The sequence below is a fragment of the Ostrinia furnacalis genome, unplaced genomic scaffold (genome assembly GCF_004193835.3).
Source record: "Ostrinia furnacalis isolate ACB-3 unplaced genomic scaffold, ASM419383v2 OfSCF5444, whole genome shotgun sequence".
NCBI lineage: Eukaryota > Metazoa > Arthropoda > Insecta > Lepidoptera > Crambidae > Ostrinia > Ostrinia furnacalis.
In genome coordinates, this window is record NW_021135683.1 from 1 (window position 1) to 24,105 (window position 24,105).

A 24,105-nucleotide genomic window follows, 5' to 3' on the forward strand; every position below is an offset into this window, starting at 1 on the left:
TATTTCTTTATACATTGCAGGGTCTATTACAAGCTACGAAACGAATACAAAACAAACTTATTTATATTTACATCTATTACGAACGTTCTGTACATTAATATGTGTTTCGGTTAATCTATAATATTTCCTTGTAATAATATTTTTATCTGTTTATTATATTTTGTTTATGTCAGGATCTTATTTGACTTGTAACAATGCAAATCCTAATTAACTTTATATTGATAATTATAACTTAGCCAATGTGACGTATCTAATTTCTATCCCTAGTTCGCTGGATGTCTGATAATCATCATCCTCCTGGAGCTGTCAGTGGGTATAGCAGCAGCGGCTCTGCGTCCCCAAATCGAAAGCTCCATGAAGAAGCAGCTGAGGGCCTCCTTCATCAAGAACAAGTCGATCAGGGAGGAGGATTCTTATTACAGAACCTTCTGGGACCGCATTCAGAGCAACGTATGTATCAGTGAAAGCCTGGTCCGTGAGCACGTAGAATTTTGTCCAATGACCCCAAGCTACCCACCCTTATCGCTCGCGCGTAATTATATTGCTGTCGCGAATGTGCGACGCGCGCCCGCAGTGAGCGATAAGGATGGGTAGCTTGGGGTCATTGGACAAAATTCTACGTGCTCACGGACCAGGCTTTAGATTCTAAAATAGGTACACTAAACTGCAACTTAGAGTACTCTTCGATAGCCGGAATAGCCCGCAGAATTGCGACACTTAAAACCTTGTCCAGGAGAGCGAATTCTACGCGCGCAGAATCATACGCGTTTAGGCGAGATACTAGGAGCCAATACATTGCGTCCACACGACACGTGCGAGTTGACGCAACATACGCTCGTGTTGGAAAACGTAGCGTGGGCAGGCCTCCTACTAGGTGGACCGACGATCTGGTAAAGGTCGCGGGAAGAGCCTGGATGCGGGCAGCGCAGGACCGTTCATTGTGGAAAACCTTGGGGGAGGCCTTTGTCCAGCAGTGGACGTCATATGGCTGAAACGAACGAACGAACGACGCTCGTGTTCGCGCGTAGGATTCGCGGTAAATTCGCCCTCCTGGACAAGGCCTAAGTGGCAGTGCACCACATACTTTGAAAGGAAAAGTTCTCGAGTGACGGTCTGACCAGGGTCTTGGGAAGAACCGGGATGCGGGCAGCGTAAAACCGGTCGTTGCAGAAATCCTCGGTGGACACCTTTGTTCAGGATTGAACGTCCTTTGGAAACTATCGAACGCAAATGCATAATAATCTACATTTTGGATTTGTAAGTGTGCTTATTAATATCCCAGTTGACTGTAAGACTGTCACCCTCTCTTAGCACCAGCTCATAATATGTTGCCCCGAAGTGGTGGTTGGGCAAGCTATTGGGACGTGTATAAGCGCCCTGGAAAGGGTCTAAGTACTGAATCGCACCACCAGCTCGCACTAAGCGTTTCGATTACTCGTTTATGATGCGAACAGCTAGGGACTGGAATTCGCTGCCTGCTGTTGTCTTTCATGAACACTATAATCCGGCCTTTTCAAGGCGAGAGTGAATAAGCACTTACATGGCGGATATCTACCATCGTAGACTGCATCTCACTTACAAGTGCGATTGCGGTCAAATACCTTCCTTGTGTTACATAAAAAAAAAACTTTAACTTTGACTTCTTCAGATGGAATGCTGCGGCATCAACGGCCCCGACAACTACGGCGCTCAAGAGCCCCGCGTCAACCCTCCCTACAGCTGTTGCCCTCCCGACTCGTCCGACCGCGCTGAGGAGATTAAGCGCTCCGACTGCCTCTCTGGAACCAACTACTACAAGGAGGGGTGTGAGGACAAAGTGCTGACCACCATCCATAGCGCGGGGTTGACTGTGATCGTCTGCGGCATTCTCTTCTGCTTCTTGGAGGTTAGTAGTTTGATATTTCCTCGTAGTTTTGGCTTCGTAACTCCAATTTCAGTCTGAAGCGCTTCTCTGGAAGCACTTACTACAAGGAGGGGTGTGAGGACAAAGTGCTGACCACCATCCATAGCGCGGGGTTGACTGTGATCGTCTGTGGCATTCTTTTCTGCTTCTTAGAGGTTAGTAGTTTGACAGTTCCTCGTAATTTTGGCTTCGTATCTCCAATTTAAGTCTTGAAGCGCTTCTCTGGAAGCAACTACTACAAGGAGGGGTGTGAAGACAAAGTGCTGACCACCATCCATAGCGCAGGGTTGACTGTGATCGTCTGCGGCATTCTTTTCTGCTTCTTGGAGGCTAGTACTTTGACAAAATGTTGGTTTACCAGTTCTATTAACTGAATCAAACTCTTCATTCACCTCTCTGGAAGCACCTATTACAAAGAAAGGTGTGAGGACAAAGTGCTGACAACGATCCATAGCACAGAGATGACTGTAATAGTCAATGGAACTCTCTTCTGTTTCTTGGAGGTCGGTACTCTATAGCTTGGCATAGTTTTAGATTCTCAGCTCTACTGACGAACTCAAGTTCTTCAAGTGTTTCTCTGGATGCTAATAATACAAGGGGTATTGAGGACAAAGTTCTGACCACCATCCATAGCGCGGGGTTGACTGTGATCGTCTGTGCTGGCATTATCATTCTGCTTCTTGAAGTCTTTCTCTCTTTAGTTTTACAGTTAAAAGTTTCTTTTGCATTCTTAACTCTGTAAAAGAAATCAAGCTCTTCATTCGGCTCTCTAGAAATACCTACTACAAGGAAGGGTATGAAGAAAAAGAAAAAGGTTCTTAACCGGTGGTCCGCGGACCACTGGTGGTCCCTGGAGGCATTCCAAGTGGTCCGCGAAGACATCGTAATAAACAAGTGACGTGACGTGATGTGTTGAGTCAACACAACGCAAAGGCGCAAAAGTGGTCCCTCACAAGACAGAAATTTGGTAAAATGGTCCCTCGTGACTTAAAAAGGTTAAGAACCACTGCATTACAGTTTTAGCTGTTCTTTAGAGCATTATTTTTATAGGTGTACCAGAATCTCATGGCAAACACAAATATTGGAAAAGTGTGTTTTTCATATGGCAATTGTCTCTGGTTTAACTGTCTCCTGTCAAAGAAAATTATGAAATGTGTCAGCCGCTGCAAAATTTTTGTAATCTCTTCTTGACTATTTGTTATTTTTCTGAAAAAGTCGAAAAAGTTCAAGCAAAGCATATTGTTTTCAATGTGAATTGTAAAATAAGGCATAATTCAAAGTCAATCTTTGATTCTAAAGCGCGTCGTCGAGTTGACAGTAAGTTGGACTGAAATGTTTTGATACATTTAGTTTATTACCCAACTGCGTCAGAAGGAGGGTTGGGTTTTTTTATATTATTCTTACTTAATAGCTGCTTTATCGGGGTTTTCAGGTATATCTCACAAATTGGTGCAGATGTTATGACCATGTAAAGAAAATTGAAAAAGATTTCATCAAAGCAAGATTGAATAATGAAGAAGTTTCCAATTTTTTTCTTTTAAATAAACTTGAAATAAATATAAGTAAAACTAATAATAATTGTAAAATAATCATGAAAATATCTCTACAAATAAATAAGTTACAGGGCCCTAAAGTTGCGCATAACTATTCACGCCATTTTGATCGGTGTATTCACGACAGTCATTCGGAGTACAAACAGTAAATCACCCCTGATCCAGCCAGTGCTGTTGACAGGTTTAATAACTTTTAAACTAAGCGGTATATCCTGATAAAATAAAAACAGTAATAATGATAAATAACGGGCGATACTAAAAAAATACATAAAATACACAAAACAGGCCAACAAATAATAAAAAATGATACTTTTTGAAAAAAATCTGCTTAAAAATTCGTGTTTTTTTGGTTATTTGATAAATTTCTCCAAAAAATGCCCCTATAACCGGTGGTTTTTATTACTTTGTATTGTTCTCTATCGTATTGTCTTTGTAAAACCAAAAATCGCATGTCTCTATCCCTATCACAACATTTGCTATGATCGTTTGAACAAAGGCCTGCCACAACATTATTCTCCGCTGCAGGTAGAGACAATTTTAATTTGAACTAAAATGCTTATTTTACATCGAAATCTTTTGTTTTTATTTGAAATCTAACTTGTCTTTATCAAAATTACAAATCTAGAGCCATTTTCAGTTTTGTTGTTAACAAAGCGTTGAATGGCGCGCCCGGAGAGGCTTAGTTCAAACGATCATTGCAAACGTTGTGATAGGGATAGAGACATGCGATTTTTGGTTTTACGAAGGTAATACGATAGAGAATAATACAAAGAAATAAAAACCAACGGTTATAGGGGCATTTTTTGGAGAAATTTATCAAATAACCAAAAAAACACGAATTTTTAAGCAGATTTTTTTCAAAAAGTATCATTTTTTATTATTTGTTGGCCTGTTTTGTGTATTTTATGTATTTTTTTAGTATCGCCCGTTATTTATCATTATTACTGTTTTTATTTTATCAGGATATACCGCTTAGTTTAAAAGTTATTATGTTTTCTTTACAATAAGTAATTGGAAGAAAAAAAATTCTATAAAAAATTAAAAAAAAAATCTCAAAAAATTTTTGACCTCTTTTTTGTCGATAAAAATAGGTCTAGTTTCATCTTTTTTCATATGTACACTTTAACGTGACTCACACTGTATTTTAATCCCATTCAGAGAAATATAGTGTTTTAACATCAGGAACTTCTCCATTGAAATGCTGGAAGAGCAATTTATTTACAGTACCTCTTTATCTTGATCATCTGTTTATTGAAAAACAAGAAATGCAAGTGGAGTTTTAAGAATCGTTTTCTAGTTCTGAATGAAGTGATAAGTTAGAAGTATGATGCATAATAAAATTAGTTACTTAAAGTAATATACGATTTATTCAATTTCCAAAACATTTACCTATGTTAAAAATCTGATGTCTAACAACATTCTTCATACACATACCCACCTAAAATGTATATTCGTACTTCATGTTCATTAATATTAAAGTAATAAAAGTAAAAAATTAAATAGTATCAAGATCGTTTATTCCAATTTCCCCAGTATTGCTCTCAACAAAGTTTATTTTCCCTATTTGCCATGAGATTCTGGTACACCTATAGTACGAGTACAAAGACAGTCTTTATCTCAATGTAGTTAGTGATTTGCATCTTCAATAATTCAACCTTGAATAATATTTTGAGAACTCTATAGCGTCATTGCTCAGAATACAGATCTGTATTCAGAGCGTCATTATTGAATCTGTAACGTATTTTTAACATCAGCTGAATACCGCATCGATACACATGCATTATTTAATTAGTGGGCCTGTATGTCCACTTCGCTACCACCATCTTACTTAAGCCTGTCGCCGTAACAACAATGTCAACATCATTGTTGTGTTCAGGCAGTTGGAGGAAAGATAGCCAGTTCCTCTGTGTTGAGGATTCTGAGTGAATTTCGCTTCGATTTTCGGAGATCATTACCTACTTAACCTACTTTCCATCGGATCAAGAGCTTATTATTATTATTGGTTTTTTGGGCCTTCATTTGCGCCAGCTCGACCAGGTTTGATCTATTGTGGCAGCCCTTGTCTTTAGAGTTCACTGCTTAGTCCCGTTGAGTCTATAAAAAGCCAAGAGCTTCCTCATTTGTGAAAAAAAGTACACATTTGCGTCTCTTATTTATGCTTCTACAATGGTGACTAAATAACCTGATGATTATGATGGTTTAGGCATGTTGAGGTACAAAAAAAAAATAAAAAAAAAAAAAATAATAAAAAAATAAAAAACTTACCTACTATTTTTTCTTCGTAATCTGATACGGGTTAAATATTCGAGTCGTAAAGCCTAGCTTGGCACGTCTAGCCGTTAAAGATAACGAAATCACGCCACACTTATTTCAGACGTAGGTAGTAAGTTTCATGCCACAGTATCGTTTGGTTCGCGTGAATACCTTTAAACGGACTGCACGAAGGTGTTTGATAGATGGCGCAGTTTGACTGAGTAGGTTTGAACCCCGCTAGAGTAGGATGCGATGTCTTATAGAAATCAAATAAATAATTACAAATTGACCTACCGATACCATGATAATTTCAGAGGATAACACCTGTATACTTATGTATTAATTACGGTGCGTAATTGGCGTAATAACCCCCATGTTGGTACCCGCTGAAAACCAGCTGCGTGACTTGACGACTTGCGTCATGACGATTTTCGCTGAGCGGGCGCCTTTTCAGCATGGCTCAGTACCTCTAGTAGGAAAAACTTTCGAGTTCGTTTCGTTGCGTATTCAAAGTGTCATCGAAAAATTTTGTATGAAAAATTAAACAGCGCCCCCTATATTATAGCCGCCCTAGGGGGCGCTGTTTCATTTTTCATACAAAATTTTTCGATGACACTTTGAATACGCAACGAAACGAACTCGAAAGTTTTTCCTACTAGAGGTACTGTAATGTTAACCTCTGTACATGTATGCACATAAATGTTAATGCTGAATAAAGGTATTCTATTCTATTCTGTATAGAAGAAGTAAGGAGGGACATGTCACACTAAGTAGAAGATATAGAATGAAATTATTGCATAATAAAGATGATGCCCCCCTACCAAAGCAAAACCAACCCTGTTTGTCTTTATTTTCACGCGTATGGACAACTGAATCAATTTTCATGCAGAGATATATTGAAAGTAAAAGAATTAATAGCTTAATACTACCTTTTAATGCAAAAATCAATACTAAAAAGACTGAATCCCATATGGATAGCAATTTGTATAATTAAATAAGTGATATGATTCACAATTTACTACTGCTTCTATTAAGCTTCTGGCAAGGATTTTGACTGTGTAAAGCAATCTCGAGTTCTCGAGAGGCGACCACGGGCTGGAAGACGTAGCGTGGGCACTGGGCAGGCCTCCTACTAGGTGGACCGACGATCTGGTAAAGGTCGCGGGAAGAGCCTGGATGCGGGCAGCGCAGGACCGTGCATTGTGGAAAACCTTGGAGGAGGCCTTTGTCCAGCAGTGGACGTCATTTGGCTGAAACGAACGAACGAACGAAAGCTAGGGGTACTGCTTTCGTTCGTTCGTTCGTTTCAGCCAAATGACGCCAAATTTTCGGATAACACTGCAAGCCGGAGTCAGGTAGTAAAAAACTTAAAAAATCATACTTTTTTTCAGGTCGCCGGTATCGTGCTAGCTCTATGGCTGGCCCACGCCATCAAGACGCAAGGCAAGAGTCGAGAGACAGCCTAGACGCACCAACTCCACCATTCTGCACTAGCTTTAAGGTATTTTTACTTACTGAACTCTGAACCGACGCATTTGTACTTTTATTTTAAGGTCAACTACCTCGACATCAAATAAAGCGCACCTCCCGCGACAAGCACTTTCAAACGTATGCATCCCCATTTCCCACCAATATTGGCACCATTTAAAAGCCCAGTTCTAAACTTCATTTCATTAAAGGAAAGGTTTTTACCCCAAAAATGTGTCTTTAGAAGGATCCAGTCACTTCTTCAAAAAATAGTTACACTTAAAACTGTTAAGTTGGGATTAATCGCTATCTGTTAAAGAGGACACGTGAGGTCATTATTTGGTTTTATAACCATAAAAATTGGTCTAATTAAAACACAATAAAACAGAAGTGAGCCCAAAGTGAGGTCTTTTTTTCAAGTCACATTTTTGGTATATATTAATAATTTATTATGAAATTAAATGTGTTTTTCTATAGGGATATTTATTGGGCTTTTAAATAACACCAGTATTGTTGGGGCACCATGATTGTGTCAGAAGAAAATCTTTAAAGTTCGCGTCGCGGAAGGTGCGGTTTATTTGATGTTGAGTATAGTTTTGCATGCACATTGATTCCAAGGTTGTCTGATGATATACGTTGCAAATATTTAGAACATGAAATCAGACTGTTTTAAGTGCTTTAAAACGGTGGTCATTATTCTGTGTTTATTACCTAACTATTATTACATTGGGATGTAAGATTTGTCATCACGTAAAAAGATGTGATATCAGTGAGACGTCGTGCTTTTCAATGAGTCGTAATTTTCAATTGGTAGTTTTCTAACTAAAAAGATACAAAATTCTTCTGTAAACGTTACTTATTAATATTATTATAAGTAAAATAAATTAATGACTCCATTTGAATGGAGATTATATTGATGATGAAAACGTAATTATTGTAACCTACTTTGCCCAACTTGAAAAAGGGTGATAATGTTTTTTTCTTAAATAAATGAAACGTACTACTTGTACCTGACAATACAAACACGATACATTAATTAATGTATGCTCGACAAAGTTTATCTCCTTACTGAAATACTGAAAAATAATAAGGTTTTATAGTTTATTTTTAAACTTTTTGTGTAATTTTCTGATGTAACAATTCGTAAAAGGTTTCGTCTTTCCTAGTACCTACTTAAGTATTTATTATTAGATATAAAAAAATACGTTGATATAATATTCTCCCACCTCATAAATATAATGACAATACATAAAAACCTTATTTTTAGTTATTTGTTAGTGTAACATGCTACATTTATAATTTGAGTAGTATAAGAATCTCACAGGCTCAAAACCGATAAAATTCATCACATTATCATCATGTTTTTAGCACTAAGACAATAGAAAGAAATTAAAGAACTAGTTAAAAAACATGAATATTATTACAATCACCATCTAATATTTGATTTGTTTTGGTGCTATTATACTTAATTTTATTACGCGCCTTGGCATTAAATTTTTTGCCATATCTAATAATTTATTATGTATTTTGAAGGTTAAGTTTAGTTAATATTTTAATATTAAATAATAAGATTTAGGCTAAGTGATGACAGGGGTGTGGCTAACACATTATGTATGTATGGGGCTGTGCCTTTTCAAGGCGAAAGTAAATAAGTACTTGCAGGGCAGATATGTACCATCCTAGACTGCATCTCACTTAACACCAGGTGCGATTGCGGCCAAATACCTGCCTTGTTATGCATAAAAAAGTAACTTTGAAAAAATACATACACCACACTTAAACAAAGTATTAAATCTCCCTAAACTTTTTCAAAACCAAAAAAGTATTAAAATTTTATAAAAGTTTTAAATGAAAAGCCATGCCGCGGTCAAAAGCTAGTCATAGATTAATTAATATTATTGTGAAGCTTTTAAGTCAACTGTAAGTTTAGACTCATTCCTTTCAAATTAACAAACGTTAATTTATTAATTAAATCGATCAAGTAATGTTAAGTAAGTAATAAGGTTTTCATTGTAAAGTTTAACAGTGTTACATTATAGAAGTTGTAATAGAGTTTCTCAAATAAAATATCTGTGTTCCGTAATGTTTGTTTTATTCACAACTATAGCGGCCAGACAACACATAATTAAAATCTGGAAATCATTGCTGTAACATTAAATCGAGCTTTGCTACATATCATTATACTTAATTAAAGCTCTCTCGCCGTGAACATTACGATACAGTGAACAGCATCGAGCTTTCGTAGTATCGTTTCGTAGTTCCTAGTATACATGCAACAAAATAAAAGCTTTTAAAAGAGCTTTTTCTTGTATTTTATTCAGTAAAAAATAGTAAACTCTAGCTTACCTTGCAGTAGGTATATCTATTCAAAATTCTTGGAATTGTGACTCTTTTGATTGGATTACCTGCCATAACGTTTACATTCTACCTAATTTCACATTTTAAATTTGGTTCATGAAATAAAACATCATATTTTTGAGCAAACTTATTTATTTCTACGAACACATTGACAATAATTAAATATTGAAGTTAAAAATACATTTTATTAACTTAGGTATAGGTAATATTAAACTAAAACCTATCATACGGTAATGTGAATCGCATGTGCTCATTATTTATGAGTAAATTATTTTTATCAAACATCTAAAAGTCAGTAAAATATTTTATTATTATTACTTAATATTTAAAGTGATAATTAGCTTACTTAAATTCAATTTGTATTGGCGTGCTTTTAGAAGTGATAGTATAATATTTTAACTGTAGGTACCTAATTTATAACGATATTGTTAATTTGACTATTTTATATTGTACTTGTCTTCGCTCAATGTTATTGTTTACAATACTTAAAATTAAAATGACCATTATTATGATAAAATGACGTTAGTTTTTGCAATGTGATACGATTTATTGTGTGAACGGATCATGATTGAAATACAATGTGTATCCTTAAAAAACATCACCAAATATCAAGCAAACAAACAAGTCCATCACACATAAATTAGTACATATTCGATAAAAATCTGGCAAGTGTACCTAATAATAGGCTAATATAGAACTTTTTTAGACTTCACATCTTAAGCACACTATATTTTAAATTATTCACACACAAGTGAACTGTCACAATATTCCAAGAGATACAAACTAAATTCTATGAATGTGTAGAGCCTATAAAATTTTTGGTCTAGCATAGTTTAATTGCTCTTTTTACATTTTCACGATTACCAGATTAGAGTGAAATAAACAAAAAAACTTATGCCTATTTCAACTCTGCCATGATGTCAACTAAAACACAATAATTTATGTTTCTCGCGCACAAGCAAATACGTATAGAAAAGTGAATAGAATGTGTATGTCTTTAGCATGCGTAATATTAAGATAGGTGTTTTAAATGATAATTTATAACTTAAATAATAACAAGTGAATGAAATTATAAATAAACTATGGATAAAGACATATATTTCGTCTGTTTCCACCTAAAATATCAGAATTGGTCCCATCCAGCTTCCAGCTGTTTATTTTAGAGCTACGAATTATCACAGGTCAGCTAATGACAAATTCTTAAAATTACAGAATTTATTGAAACATTAATTAAAACCTCAATGTGTTCGAATCTACTGAAAATGGTGTGGGATTAATAAAATCTTAACTAACATTTGAAAAAGTTTAAACACTGTAATTTTCCATAAAGTAGCTTTTGGTAATCAATTTTAAAAGTCCAATAGGTCTAAAATGTTATTTTCTCAAAAATATTTTCCAAAATTGTAGCTATATTATTTTATTATACCCAGTATTTAATTATACTGCTAATTAATTCTATGCATTCCTGTGCGCAATACTGATTTCTATACCGTGAATAAGAAAATATACGTGATTTTTTTATAATTAACTTTCAAAGTGAGCTTGCAAGTTTTGCTGAAGCTTTCGACGTTCCACTCTTATAGTACGAGCCATCCATAACGCCAAAACGATGCAGAGAATCTGAAAAATAAATGAACTAATAATACTGAGTCATAAAAACAAATATCACCTTTTATTTGCAGGTGTTTTTTTTTCAGGATCTCGTTTTGAACATCCCGTTTATAGTGTCCCAAAAATCCGATTCATTCGCAATTGGAATTCTAATTTCAAACACGCACTTTTGTGTTCACACGACAGTCCAGTTTTGCATTACTGGATTGCCGTTCAAAAGGGTCCTTCATAAACGTACCTCGAGTAGCGCAAATATAATGCCGGTCGATATAAAAATGTTGCCTTTCAACGCCTTCTTCTGCCTTAAGGCCTCTTCGCAGCCCCTATCGTAATACGTCTTGTCCGTAAGACAGGCGGCGTGGATCTGACGACGCGCCCCTCCATCGCGCAATGGATATGCGCGGGCGCAGCAAGAGGGAGGGATCTCGCGGTGAAGGATTGAGTAGTCTTGAGGGCCGTCTACGCCGCAGCATTGGTTCTGTAATATGAAGGTAGTTAGATACTGATATTGAAGAAATAATAGTTAAGTATTGATTTTCAGAGAACTCAAATAAAAACTCTGGAAAAGCTTTTACTAGCTTCGCGATTCCGATCAAAAAAAGTGTAATTGATGATGCCCTTCTGATGTAGTAGGGGAGACCGAGGTGAGTTGTAAATCTATAGATGCGCTGATGTGAGGATGCTCAACGTTCTTCCCCACTGTAGAGTTTAACAAAATCCATCCAGTAGTTATTGCGAGAATGAATAACAACCTCTACTCTCTCAAGCTTTCACGATAGCTGAAAATGATTAAACTATACCTCATACAGTGTCTGATGCCCATTTTCATCATCAATCCCTAATTTTTAAGTGTCCCCTATTGTAACACATAACAGGATTTTTTTTTATAGAGGTCACTGAAAAATTAGGGATTTATAGTGTAAAAATTTAGCTCAGATGGAAGAGCAAGAAGCAAGCGAAAGGTCATGAGTTCGATTCCCGCCTTAGGCATTTCAATTTTTTCAAGTTGTTTATTTAAATTTAGTTTGAGAAGCGACTCTAATCGCTAAGAAATTTTAGTAAACTACCTCAGATTGTAATGGATCCCAAAACGCTTGGTGTGTGGACAGCTCATCTTCAATGGTCAGGTTCCTGAAGAACTGGTGCCTCAGCTCGCTGCTTCCCCCCACCCAGGCGCTCAGAACCGCCCCCCCAACCCCCACCACCACTTCGATCGACACCAGGAATATGAAGAAGCAGGCGTGCTGGAACAATCGAGTTTGTGAAGTTAATTTATTAATCATACCTAATTGATAAGTACAAAAGTAATTACAAAGTACTTACTCGCAGTTAAACTTTTAAATCGTTTGATGACATTATGGAAAGTTATGGATGAATCGATACTTGTGTGTTCTGTTGCTATTTTTCTTCTGCGTACCATTTTAAATTGTTATGGTTTAAATAATATTAAAATGCCTTATTTAAAATTGAACGGTGATTTGAATTGCAATTGAACGGTTAACGTTGGCATTTTAATAAGCCTATGTTATGCCTTACCATAGTCAACTTCATCTTGAGTTTGCAAGGTTATGGGTTTAGAAGCCATCTCCCTTAAAAGATAGTAGTGAATTAAAAGCTATAATTTTTTTCTTAGAGGCCACCCTATTGGTAGTAGTGTCCAGTTGAAAAATACTCATACTTTACCATTATCTGAGGGCCATCCAGGCTTCGCACAAGACCCTAATAATCCTTTTCTCTCTTCTTGATAACCCTTATAAATATAACCGAAAGGCACCATCATACAATCGAGCGAACTGCGCACCTCGATGGAATACGACTCTCCCTCCCACTTATCCGCACACCTCCCCGCGTTCGTCTCGCATTCGCCCCGCGTACCAGAGCGTGTCGATGTGACGTCAGAGCTGCTAGGTGCGCAGTCAACTCGACTGGATTGTACAATATGTCCAATACTTACCACGTAAAGTATCCTAACGTGTTCCCTCAATGCTCCGATGCAGCCGAGTATAGCGGTGACCACGAGGCAGAGGCCGAGAGTGAGCAGGAAAGAGAGCACGCCGCGGGAAAGAGCCGACTATAATCTGACAGATTTTTTTCACAATTTTACGGTGACCTAATATCTATGACTTACCACGTAAAGTATCCTGACGTGCTCCCTCAGAGCTCCGATGCAGCCGAGTATAGCGGTGACCACGAGGCAGAGACCAAGAGTGAGCAGGAAAGAGAGCACGCCGCGGGAAAGAGCCGACTATAATCTGACAGATTTTTTTCACAATTTTACGGTGACCTAATATCTAATACTTACCACGTAAAGTATCCTAACGTGTTCCCTCAATGCTCCAATGCAGCCGAGTATAGCTGTGACCACGAGGCAGAGACCAAGAGTGAGCAGGAAAGAGAGCACGCCGCGGGAAAGAGCCGACTGCGGCTCGGGCCGGGACTTGCGCTCGCGCAGGTTCATCACGCAGATCGCCATTAGGACTAGGCCGAAGAGCTGGGTGGAGAAAAAAAGAATAAAAAAAAATAATATAACCTTATTTGAGTGATTTATATTAAAAAACGAAAAAAAATAAAAAGTTAATAATGTTTTTTATGTATGGTACCTACAGTAAATATTGAGTAGCCAGTTATGAATGCTTTAAACTTCTACTATTGACCTATATTGCTCTATAATTTGTTACGATAAGGTCAACAGTAACTCTATTATTGGAAAACATCCACAAGCTCTGTATTTATGACTTTCTTCTTTTCCTAATGATTATGTTATCTTTTTACTTACGAAAAATTAAAAGGAATTATTCAATCGCTAGACAGACTCTTGTAGATTTTTTTGCCTTAACGAACGCTTCTTCTTATAAAAATAAACATATTTAAGTTGGTGGTTAACTACACTTGAATATCGATAAATGAAAGTTAAGGTTAAGAAAATTCGCATCGCATTTTGTTTGTTAACTTTGCGCAAGTTCACTCAGTTTTCCCGCCAACATTTTCCACGGCGCTTTCCAAAGCACCCCTCTAAAACAATTCATAACCTACGCCAATTTACTTGTAAAACCACTAGTTATTACTTGATCTTATCAAGGCCTAACGACGGCAATCAATAAACGTACGTCCAATCCGATCGATCCATTAAAAAGTACTTACTATGCATATTATATTGAAGAGGGTGAGAAAAAACTTCATGCAGCGTATGCTTCTCGGCTTCATCGTCACGGATTGCGTCACAAAGTACTGAAATAGTTTTGTCACAACGTAAATTACTGTTACGCGTGACACAGGTCCGACTGGTCAGAACAAGTCGTCGGAAATGAAGGCTTATGGGCTTGTATCGATCATTGCATTTGACGACCCGATGGTGTTATTAGAGCAGATACCATGGGTATAGGAGGAGCGGGGGCGGTTTTGTGGTGGTACGATTCCTTTGTTTGATTGTAAGAGCCACGTTGTTGGTCATAGAAACACAACGAATATCTTCAGTATATTTTCAGCGTCGTGCTCGTTTCATTCGTAACGTTAACGTTCATTCGTATTCTTATACTACGGTGCTACGAATTCGATTATCGTAGCAAAATTGTAGTGAAATGTTATTAAATGTTTTTATATGCTTTTATCTCTATTTCTTGACCATTCTTAACTCTTTGTTGAATATAGTGTAATACTATTTTTGTGACCTTTTCCATGTTTATTTCTAACAACTCTAATAACATTTTATCACCATAAGTTCTAGAATCTTTACCATGTACAATATTAGCTTGATTTTCATGTAAATAATGCACGAGTGTTATTCAAAAAACGCTTTATAGATTAGACTTGCAAAAATTACCCATTTTACCCCAGCCCGCTGCGCTCGCCCGCGAATCGCATTATTTGGACCGTGGGAAATCATGTGTCCATTTCCCCACAGTCCAGGGACTGTCTTGAGTCTTTGTTTCAGTATCCAATTAACTTTAAATCGATATAGCCTTTACGACGTTCGCAATACGACTTTAATTAATACGTGTGTCCCTTCGGCCCTGTCCACTTTGATATTTACTATTATGTAGGTACAGCAAGCAAAGAAAATTGCAACATGAATTTTTCATAACACTGGTCATAATTTTTTGATTATTTATCATCAATTGATATTGAGAATGGCATAATAAAACAATCAGAAATAGAAGCGTAGGTAGTAAAGTTTTGGAACTTTGATAAAAATATCAATAGACACACAATGGTTCGAATAATGTGATAACTTGGAATAAGTGTTCTTTCGTCCACTGCTGGACAAAGGCCTCCCCCAAGGATTTCCACAAAGACCGGTCCTGGGCCGCCCGCATCCAGGCACCTCTCGCGACCTTCACTAGATCGTCGGTCCACGTAGTGGGAGGCTTCATCATCATCACAATATACAAGGTGCTTTTACTTTGAAAATAAATCTTCTGTTACATGAGAGCCTAGCGATATTCAACGTGGATACTAAATCGCGTTTTTATGTTTGACTGTACTTCTGTTTCATATTACAGCCCTCAAGTTTTAATGCCCCGTAATAAAGGCTACTTTCTATTAAATATAATGAAGGACGAGCGCTGTAGAGAATCAATAGGTTTTGCAAAATTAAACGATAAATGTATGTCACTTTCGTACCTTCGCGATGACCCATTTAACAATCAAAGAACCACTTTAACCCTTTGTTCCGAGTTTATTCTAGATATATATTAAAAAGTAGCCCTTAAAGCAACCCTACTTTAAAAAAAACTGTACTACTGAAAGGCATTCTGAAAAAGATGGTTGGTACTGTGCTCCTGTTCCTAAATGATAATTATTAAAACCTTTTTTTAAATAATGAATAACTTTTAAATCCTTACTACAAAGCTTACCATAAAACTGTTCGTTAATAAAATTGTTTTCCACCCTTGAGCTTATTCTGCTACACAAAAGGGTGAAAGCTAAGTCACTATTTTTAATTACCTGCACACACTTTTCCTACAAAGTGAATATAAAGCAAGGTGTTAAATAGTTTTAAAACAAAACAGTAAGTTCGCTCACAATGAAATGCCAGGATACAGCAAGACGTTAATTTTTCTACCCAAGTAGGTAAAACCAGTTTATTATGTATAAGCATGTCTTAAATATTCATGTACAATAATAATGTCCATAATCTTTTCATGTTAAAAAATCAAGTCAGTCCTTAAATACAGCAGCGCCTATTGTAATAATAATATGTATTGCAAATCCGTCCGCAATCCGTGTCAAAAATTCAAAGTTTATGGAAGAAAATGGAGTAATAATACAAAAATTATCCATACAAAGTTGATTTTGAATTGTTTTATTCTCTTTTCTTCATAATGTGATTATTATTTTTAAATTCATTTTTCAAAAAACACACAAAAATAGTTATGAAAAGGAGTATAGCAGAAAATATGAGAAGTTTGAAGAAACTTTGTATGGATAATTTTCGTATTATTACTCCATTTTCTTCCATAAACTTTGAATTTTTAATAAATTTCAATATCTAATTACTACGTGTGATATATCATTGGAAAGAAGAGAAAGTAGAGATTTTTTTAAGATCATTGGCAATCCATTATCAGTATTAGTTTTTTTTTCAAATCGAATTCGAACTTTAATTTTTTAACGTTGTTTGTACTTTTGTTGAACTTTGGCGGCTCGTAACTAGTTATTCAATCATTATCTGGATCTGAAATTTATTTTATTTGACTAAAGGTTTATTCGATATTAGTGTCAGATTAAAAAAATCGGTTAAAATCATGCGAGAAAAAAAAATTAAGCAGTTTTTAGGTCCAATTTCGGAAAAAACTGAAAAATTTATAAAAATTGACATATCTTCTAAACTATAAAACTTTAGCCATCGAAAGTAAGGTTCAATAAGTAGCAAATGACCTCCTCTATACGCGTATTAGCTATGGCGGGTTCAGTTCCAGTCACCCTGTATAATCGACAACTTCCATCATTTTGTGGTGGGATTTCCCTAATGTATCTTCATAAACCTACTGCATCTACCTACAATATGGTTCCGGTCGTTACTATGAAAAGCGTTATAGTCATTGTCACGCAAACCGGCAAGTGTGTATGTGTAATTAACAGTAAATTGTCGTTTTTTTCAAATCACGCTGAATACTATGTCCATTTATTTATAAAGAAACTACAAATATACGTTACCTACCCGGGGTAAGGGGGTAGTAAGCTACCCCCTTTGTGATTGCGGATAGATAGATAGATAAGACTGGCTTAATATAATCTGACTCCTGTATTTTATTGAGCAACGAAGAATAAGTTCAATTATTATTAAATAAAGTTCTTAAACATCAACTAGGTACTAGTCCAATGAACATCATATTAGTCCAAAAAGAAATGGTGTTTCTCACACACAACACGAAGGAATAGGCTAGCTAGATGACAAAATTTCAATTATTTGTCCGTCAGACAGATAATTAGAAAATATTAGACTCATATTTTTTATTTTCTTTCATAATTAATAATAACAGTCCTACATCGAGTTGAAATGGTGAGGTACGTCACGCTTGAGTAGAATTTTTACTCAAAAGTGACGTCACGCGACATTTCAACTCAATATAATACTGTAATTTATTCGATTATGGAAAAAAATAAAAAATAATATGAGTCTAATCTGACGTAGGTACTAAATAGAATTTCGATTTCATTACCCAGTCATCATCCCCATTGTAGAGATAGACGTCTTAATAATTTTGTAATATGAAATGAAACGAACATAATTATATTAAAATAAATGTATATTTGTGTAATAGAACCAACAAATTAAATGCTATGCGCCCAATGCCTCAGTATCGGACGGTTTCCTTGTAGATGTGCACGGAGTTTTTGATGTTATTCACCAGCCAAGACGTTAGCAGCATTCCTGCACCCTGAAAATAAAAAAAAACTATTTTTAGGAAACTTTCAGTATAGTAGAGAATGACTTACTTCATTCTCTGTGCCTGAATTTGAGGCACCACCACTAGGAAATACAAAACATTTCTAGTTCACCTTTAAAAACTGAATTCCGTAAATAGCGTATCTAAATATTCTTAGTAAAACGTAAAGTAATTATAATAATATGTATGTACGAGTGTCGAGTATAGTCATCATCATCATCATCATTTCAGCCATAGGACGTCCACTGCTGAATATAGGCCTCCCCCAATGATTTCCACAACGGCCGGTTGCCCCTTTCCTACCTATTATGAGGTCGTTGGTCCACCTGTGGTTGGACGTCCTACGCTGCGCTTTCCGGTACGTGACCTTCTAAAACCTTGCTGCCCCATCGACCGTCAGTTCTGCGTCAGTTCAGTTCAATAATATAGAAGCTTGGAAAAGCTGTCTATTTATTTAGGATCTGGGAAGATACAGAATGGATGAGGAATTTTCACATCTCATCTCGTCTCAGAGGCATTGCTGATAGCTTAGTTTAGAGACGCCAAATAAGGTCTCCCTCTGATCGTACCTCAACCCAGAAGCTGAATACTGCAGCCCCGAGCAGCCAGTCAGCGTCAGAGCGGAGGATGTCCAGGATCTCGTCTTCGCAGCCCTGCTTGTAATAGTCACCCGTTCTGGAAAATAACAGAAATATGTTATTAAAAAAACTAAACAATCATCCCAATAGATTTGATTACTGATAACATATTTAAAAGTAAAGCCAAAGTTAATTGTTAGTCTTTTTTACCCAAAAAGCCTGTTTTATGTCTCCATGGAGCCTTCACAAAGGACGATCTCCCATTAATTTAATCTAGTCGCCACCTCGAGTAAGTGTTCATCCTAAACTTTGATGGCGTTTTCCGAATTGTGTGGTCAGATATAGCTGAACTTTTCTTTATTTAACTTTTGGTTTTCTGCGGGATTTCCTCATTTCGTATTTTAACTAATTAAATAAAGAAATGGAAATGACATTGGGAACTTTTTGCCCCACTTTTCGAAAAGTAGCGGACACAAACGAAACCTATCACAGATGATACATACTAATATCCAATGAATTTCCGTGCATTTTTTTTTCTCTCTTATATGGGAATATTGAGAAAATGAAGTTTTAATATTTTATTTTATTTGACATTTAGGTAACATTTTTGACGACCTCCATGGCGGAGAGGCGCACACACCGGTTTTCAAGGTGTGCCGGGCCAATCCTGAGGTCCCGGGTTCGATTCCCGGCCGGGACAATATAGAAAACGATCTTTTCACATTGTCTCTGGTTTGGGTGTGTTGTGNATCTTTGTCCGCCATGGGGCATTTTCTCATATTAAAGTTCCCAATGTCCAGTAGCTAATATTTAGGTAGTAATGGTTGATGGGAATTTTAATAATATCACAGATAATATAATACTATAATATGTAAGTAAGTACTCCTAAATAAAACTTACGCCATGCACACCCGGTACAGCTCTTGCTGCGCGAACGGCGTCCTAGCGCGGAAGGCGCGCGCGCAGCACGACACGCTCACCGGCTTCTTGATGGCTAGGTAGTCTTCGGGGCCGTTCAGGCCACAGCATTTGTACTGGAATTTAAATAAAAACAAATAAAATATTTTTACCCAAAATTGTGCAAAAAAATATTTGAATTTAAATAAATATTCTTACACATTTTACATTATCTAGTCACAAACTTTTTAAACTATAGCTCTCCCAAGGAATCTACTGAAGTCTTTGTAAAGTGCCACAACTTTACTGTTTCAGTAAAGTACCTATCATATTTTTTATCATTCATCTACTTTATTTTAAGGTTTTAATCACGTGAAGGTGAAATCATTGCACTTGGGACTGGCTGAATGTACCGCACGCCATAATCCCAAAAAAAGTAAAAACTTAGTTCCAATTTTGAATAACGCGCCAATGACTTTATTTACTCGTAGTTGAGATTTCAAAACTGTGTTGTTTTGGTTTTGCGCTGCATAAAAATGTAATAAAGTGAGAAATAGTAAGTGGATATTAAGTAATTTGCTGTTAGAACCTAATCTGACTCATAGCCTGACCCATCCTTGTGATAGTAAGGCGCCCCGCCGGTTAGATTTTTTAAATACACATGGATAACGTCAAGACTTAACAAAGGACTGTCTATGTATATGGTAAATTTTTTTTAATGTATTTTTAACTATTTCATTTGGTTTTATGAATTTAAACAAGTAGTCCAGTCAATGAATGCCTTAACGACGGTGTAGAGAGAAATCCGTGGAACACAATTTCTGACCTCGGGACTTTATTTAGCCTAGTTAGGTGGAGAACATAGCAAAAGTCCCCGCCCTTAGCCCTTGAGCCGACGGGGAGAGGGGGGTTTAAAGGTACCACTTTTCGGTTTTTCGCTTAATCCTCGGAAACTATGCGTCCTAGTGACATGACTACTATGAACCAAAAAAAGCCTATTCAATTTGCTACAGGTGAGACCGTCAAGTTTTTCTATATCTTGTATAGTTTTTGCGGCATCTGCTCTAGAAAGTCTGTAAAATTGGAAATTTTATTGTTGTCTTACATGTTCCTTTCAGGAGAAAATCGACTAAATCAACATTGAGCAAACACTATAGACATGCGGGAGCATGTTAAGCCTAGTTCCATGGAGGGGACTGCACCGTGCGTATATTTAGACGAACCAATTAGAGCCATTTTTGACTCCTCATCATTCAAAAACTACTGTGCATTAACACTTTAAATTTGGCTCATGTATTGAGACTTACAAGATGTACATCAGCTTCAAATTTCATAAATATACCTCAAACGGTTATTTAGGTATTGACGTTCAAAAATCGATATTTAGAGCACTACTATCTATCTATCACATGTGAAATGTTAAAATTTACTGGTTTTTTATTTGTTCCTTTGTATTTACATAACTACCTTTCTGGATGCCAAATTTGAACCTTCGAGGTCATCTGGAAGTGGTTAGAATTTGGTCTATAGGTCAGACATGTAGATTTTTGGACGTCAATATCTAAAGAACCGTTTGAGGCATATTTATGAAATTTGAAACTGATGTATATCTTGTAAGTCTCAACACATGAGCCAAATTTGAAGTGTTAATGCACAGTAGTTTTTGAGTGATGAGGATTCAAAAGTGGCTCAAAGTGATTCGTCTAAATATACGCACGGTGTAGTCCCCTCGCTGGAACTAGGCTTAACATGCTCCCGCATGTCTAGAATGATTGCTCAATGTTGATTTAGTCGATTTTCTCCTGATGGGAACATGTAAGACAAAAATAAAATTTCCAATATTACAGACCTTCTAGAGCAGATGCCGCGAAAACTATACAATTTATAGAAAAACTTGTCTATCTCATCTGTAGCAAATTGAATATGCTTTTTTTGGTTCAAAGTAGTCATGTCACTAGGACGCATAGTTTCCGAGGATTAAGCGAAAAACCGAAAAGTGGCACCTTTAAACCCCCCTCTCCCCGCCGGCTCAAGGGCTAAGGGCGGGGACTTTTGCTATGTTCACCTCCTAACTAGTCTTAATAAAGTCCTGAAGTCAGAAATTGTGTTCTACAGTTTTCCATCTATAATGCTTTATTGACTGGACTAAAGTAGATGATAGGTGTTTTAGTTTTATTCAGACAAATGTAGAAATTAGAAAAGTAATTCAGACATGTTCCTTACATTACACATAGTAGGCACAAGCTTTGTTTAGTTTGTAAAATGTCCAAGGATTTATTTTTATTATTTTTATTTATTAAACATATGAAGATTCATTCTTCCATGGGCATATTAGCCTATAATCGATTACAGTAGTAGGTAATTAGATCCATGCAAAATAACATAATAATTAGTTATATTGACGGGATTGCCAACATGTAGGTACCTTAATTTCGAGTTTCCGATATTTAGGCATTGTTTCCGATTATAATTCTAATGACCATGAAGGTTTAATGCCCGTTTTCACCATCAATTCTTCATTTTTAAGTGATCCCTATGGTAACATATAATATGAATTTTGTTTTCATAGGGGTCACTTAAACATTAGGGATTGATGGTGAAAACGGGCAATAATCATTAACATATTCTCACGTTAGTCTGCAGCTCATCCCACAGCGTCTCGTGGTACACCTGGCTGCCCTCGGTGACGTTTCGGAAGAAGTCTTCCCGCATCCACTCCGTGATCCTAAACTGCAGCCCGTACCTCTGCAGCGCTACGAAGATGGAGATCAGCATCTCCAGCAGCACTATGATCATGAGGAGGCCGAGGTACTGTAAGTAAAAAAACATAAGTACATACTTTAAACTTTACGTCTATTTGATCGAAAATACGCATTAAGTATCTATTGATCGAAAGATCTTGGCATGATCTGTTCACCGTGATTCTGGATGTGTTTGTACATTTGATTAGATACTATGATGCCGCTGGCCATAGCAGTTGACATTGTTGTCTTTACTAAGATCTACCAGGTACTTAACTCCTGGTTGATAGTTCTAAAGAAACTAAATAGGTAACTCATGCGATTATTCTTCGCACAATAACTATTTTATTATTCTTTCAGTTATTAATTCTTTATGTAATTTCAATAGCAATTTGATCACCATCGCTAAAATATCTAGTTAACTACTATATCTATTTAAGGTTTCTCATTTACGCCTTTCCCTTTCCATAAAGCTACCATAGACCTACCATATAAAGAGCCTTCAAGTTCTCCTTCACCACTCCGTAGCAACCCACCACGGCCACGGCAACCAGCATCACACTGGCGGTCATGATGACCACGTCGCCCGCAGACGTCCCTGCGGCTTGGTCCTCGCCATATTGCTAGAGCAGACTCCTCATTTCCATAAATCTACAAAGACTTACCATATACAAAGCCTTCAAGTTCTCCTTAACTACTCCGTAGCAGCCGACCAAAGCCACGGCAATCAGCATCACACTGGCCGACATGATGACCACGTCGCCCGCTGATGTCCCTGCTGCCTGGTCTTCACCGTACTGCTTGAGGAGACGGATGTCTACGATGGCGAAGCCGAAGATGCATAGCGCTAGGAACTGTGAGTAGAATATTTGAATTTCTTAATTAACTACTTCATGTAGTAGGTGGATATACCTACTTAGTTTTAAAGAAAATGTTTATTGAATGGCACAAGGCACTGCATTTTTATCTATACAGATAAACAACTTCCTTCGGCTTAGTTGATAGCTTTAAGTATGAATGGTTTACCACCGTTAAAACTTAATACAGTAGATCCTACTCCTATAATCGTACTATAGCCAGGGATTACACTTTTAGAAGACTTCACCTCCTACTAACACATTCTTCTTAAACCCACTCACTACCACTATTTTTGTTAATTCCAAAACAGGCATAGTTCCTAACGAACTGAGGCTGAGTTGCAATAACTTACTATAACCGTAACTATAAAAATAACCGAGGTTTTCGGTATGGAGCTTGACATATCTTTGACAGTTGTTAAAGTAAGATAATGCAACTCAGCCTAAGTGAGATTGTAGGTCTTTTCAGATGCTAAATAAATTCATTCCAAGACTTACACAAAGAAGACTAATTACTTACGATAGATATCCCATTCAGCACCAACAGCAAACTTTTTGCGATTCCCTTGCTCAGCTCCCTCAAATTCAGCATTTTGGTCATTTTACCTATCTTTATCAAGTTCAATGTCTGTTCCGAGTGCTGCTTGTGTCATTAATAGAGCTTTGTTTTGGAAAGCTCCACATGACGTAGGAACTGCCAGCCATCTATGGAATGTTCTACTGGGAACCGCCAGATGCGTCATGCATTGTTAATCGAGGCTTGCTTCAAAGGAAAACGTTAGGACCATCACTGACGAATCACAATAGAAAATAGATTGGGAAGTGTCCTTGCTGCTTACTTTACCTAGGTACTTATGTGTTCATCTCATTATTCGAGAGTCTAATGTGGTGAAGTTACCTAGGTGATGGAAATAACCATCTGCACATAATGAAAAAAATACTGACATCCATCGTTTTCTTCGTATGTCTTGTTTTCCCGAGACCTTTGTCCCATTAT

At 36.8% G+C, this 24,105-nt stretch overlaps 3 protein-coding genes across 4 annotated transcripts; 1 reads left to right on the plus strand and 2 right to left on the minus strand.

Annotated features, from left to right (window-relative positions):
* Positions 1-267: 267 nt before the first annotated feature.
* LOC114361196 (leukocyte surface antigen CD53) lies at positions 268-7,272 on the plus strand (the record flags this gene model as incomplete). The annotated part of the gene is made up of 3 exons (XM_028316173.1): positions 268-450; positions 1,649-1,885; positions 7,101-7,272. Coding segments are annotated over 3 exons (495 nt in total), but the record flags the coding sequence as incomplete, so codon positions are not given.
* A 2,612-nt stretch (positions 7,273-9,884) lies between these two features.
* LOC114361197 (23 kDa integral membrane protein) lies at positions 9,885-14,459 on the minus strand. The gene is made up of 5 exons (XM_028316174.1): positions 14,287-14,459; positions 13,448-13,636; positions 12,213-12,389; positions 11,384-11,623; positions 9,885-11,154 (listed from the first exon to the last, which is right to left on the minus strand). Exons 1-5 carry the CDS (start codon positions 14,347-14,349, stop codon positions 11,059-11,061), a joined length of 765 nt encoding a protein of 254 aa, XP_028171975.1. The 5' UTR covers positions 14,350-14,459; the 3' UTR covers positions 9,885-11,058.
* Positions 14,460-17,923: 3,464 nt separating this feature from the next.
* On the minus strand, positions 17,924-23,807 carry LOC114361181 (23 kDa integral membrane protein). Of its 2 annotated transcripts, XM_028316147.1 has the most exons (6): positions 23,629-23,807; positions 22,917-23,105; positions 22,142-22,321; positions 19,514-19,647; positions 18,605-18,710; positions 17,924-18,026 (listed from the first exon to the last, which is right to left on the minus strand). In XM_028316147.1, exons 1-6 carry the CDS (start codon positions 23,707-23,709, stop codon positions 17,943-17,945), a joined length of 774 nt encoding a protein of 257 aa, XP_028171948.1. In that variant the 5' UTR covers positions 23,710-23,807; the 3' UTR covers positions 17,924-17,942. The 2 variants fall into 2 exon arrangements, with proteins under 2 accessions (XP_028171948.1, XP_028171949.1); XM_028316148.1 differs by lacking the exons at positions 22,917-23,105; positions 23,629-23,807 and adding an exon at positions 22,740-22,838.
* Positions 23,808-24,105: the final 298 nt, after the last annotated feature.

Bases quoted from the DNA above. Each gene is read 5' to 3' on its own strand.
- LOC114361181 (XM_028316147.1), bottom strand. From the start codon at position 23,709: ATGACCAAAATGCTGAATTTGAGGGAGCTGAGCAAGGGAATCGCAAAA. The intron at 22,322-22,916 runs GTAAGTCTTTGT...TTTTACTTACAG, and splicing joins ACTTGAAGGCTTTGTATATG to TACCTCGGCCTCCTCATGAT. The intron at 18,027-18,604 runs GTACGATCAGAG...TTTTATTTTCAG, and splicing joins TATTCAGCTTCTGGGTTGAG to GGTGCAGGAATGCTGCTAAC.
- LOC114361197 (XM_028316174.1), bottom strand. From the start codon at position 14,349: ATGAAGCCGAGAAGCATACGCTGCATGAAGTTTTTTCTCACCCTCTTC. The intron at 13,637-14,286 runs GTAAGTACTTTT...TTCTCCACCCAG, and splicing joins TCTTCAATATAATATGCATA to CTCTTCGGCCTAGTCCTAAT. The intron at 12,390-13,447 runs GTAAGTATTAGA...CGATTGTTCCAG, and splicing joins ACGTTAGGATACTTTACGTG to CACGCCTGCTTCTTCATATT.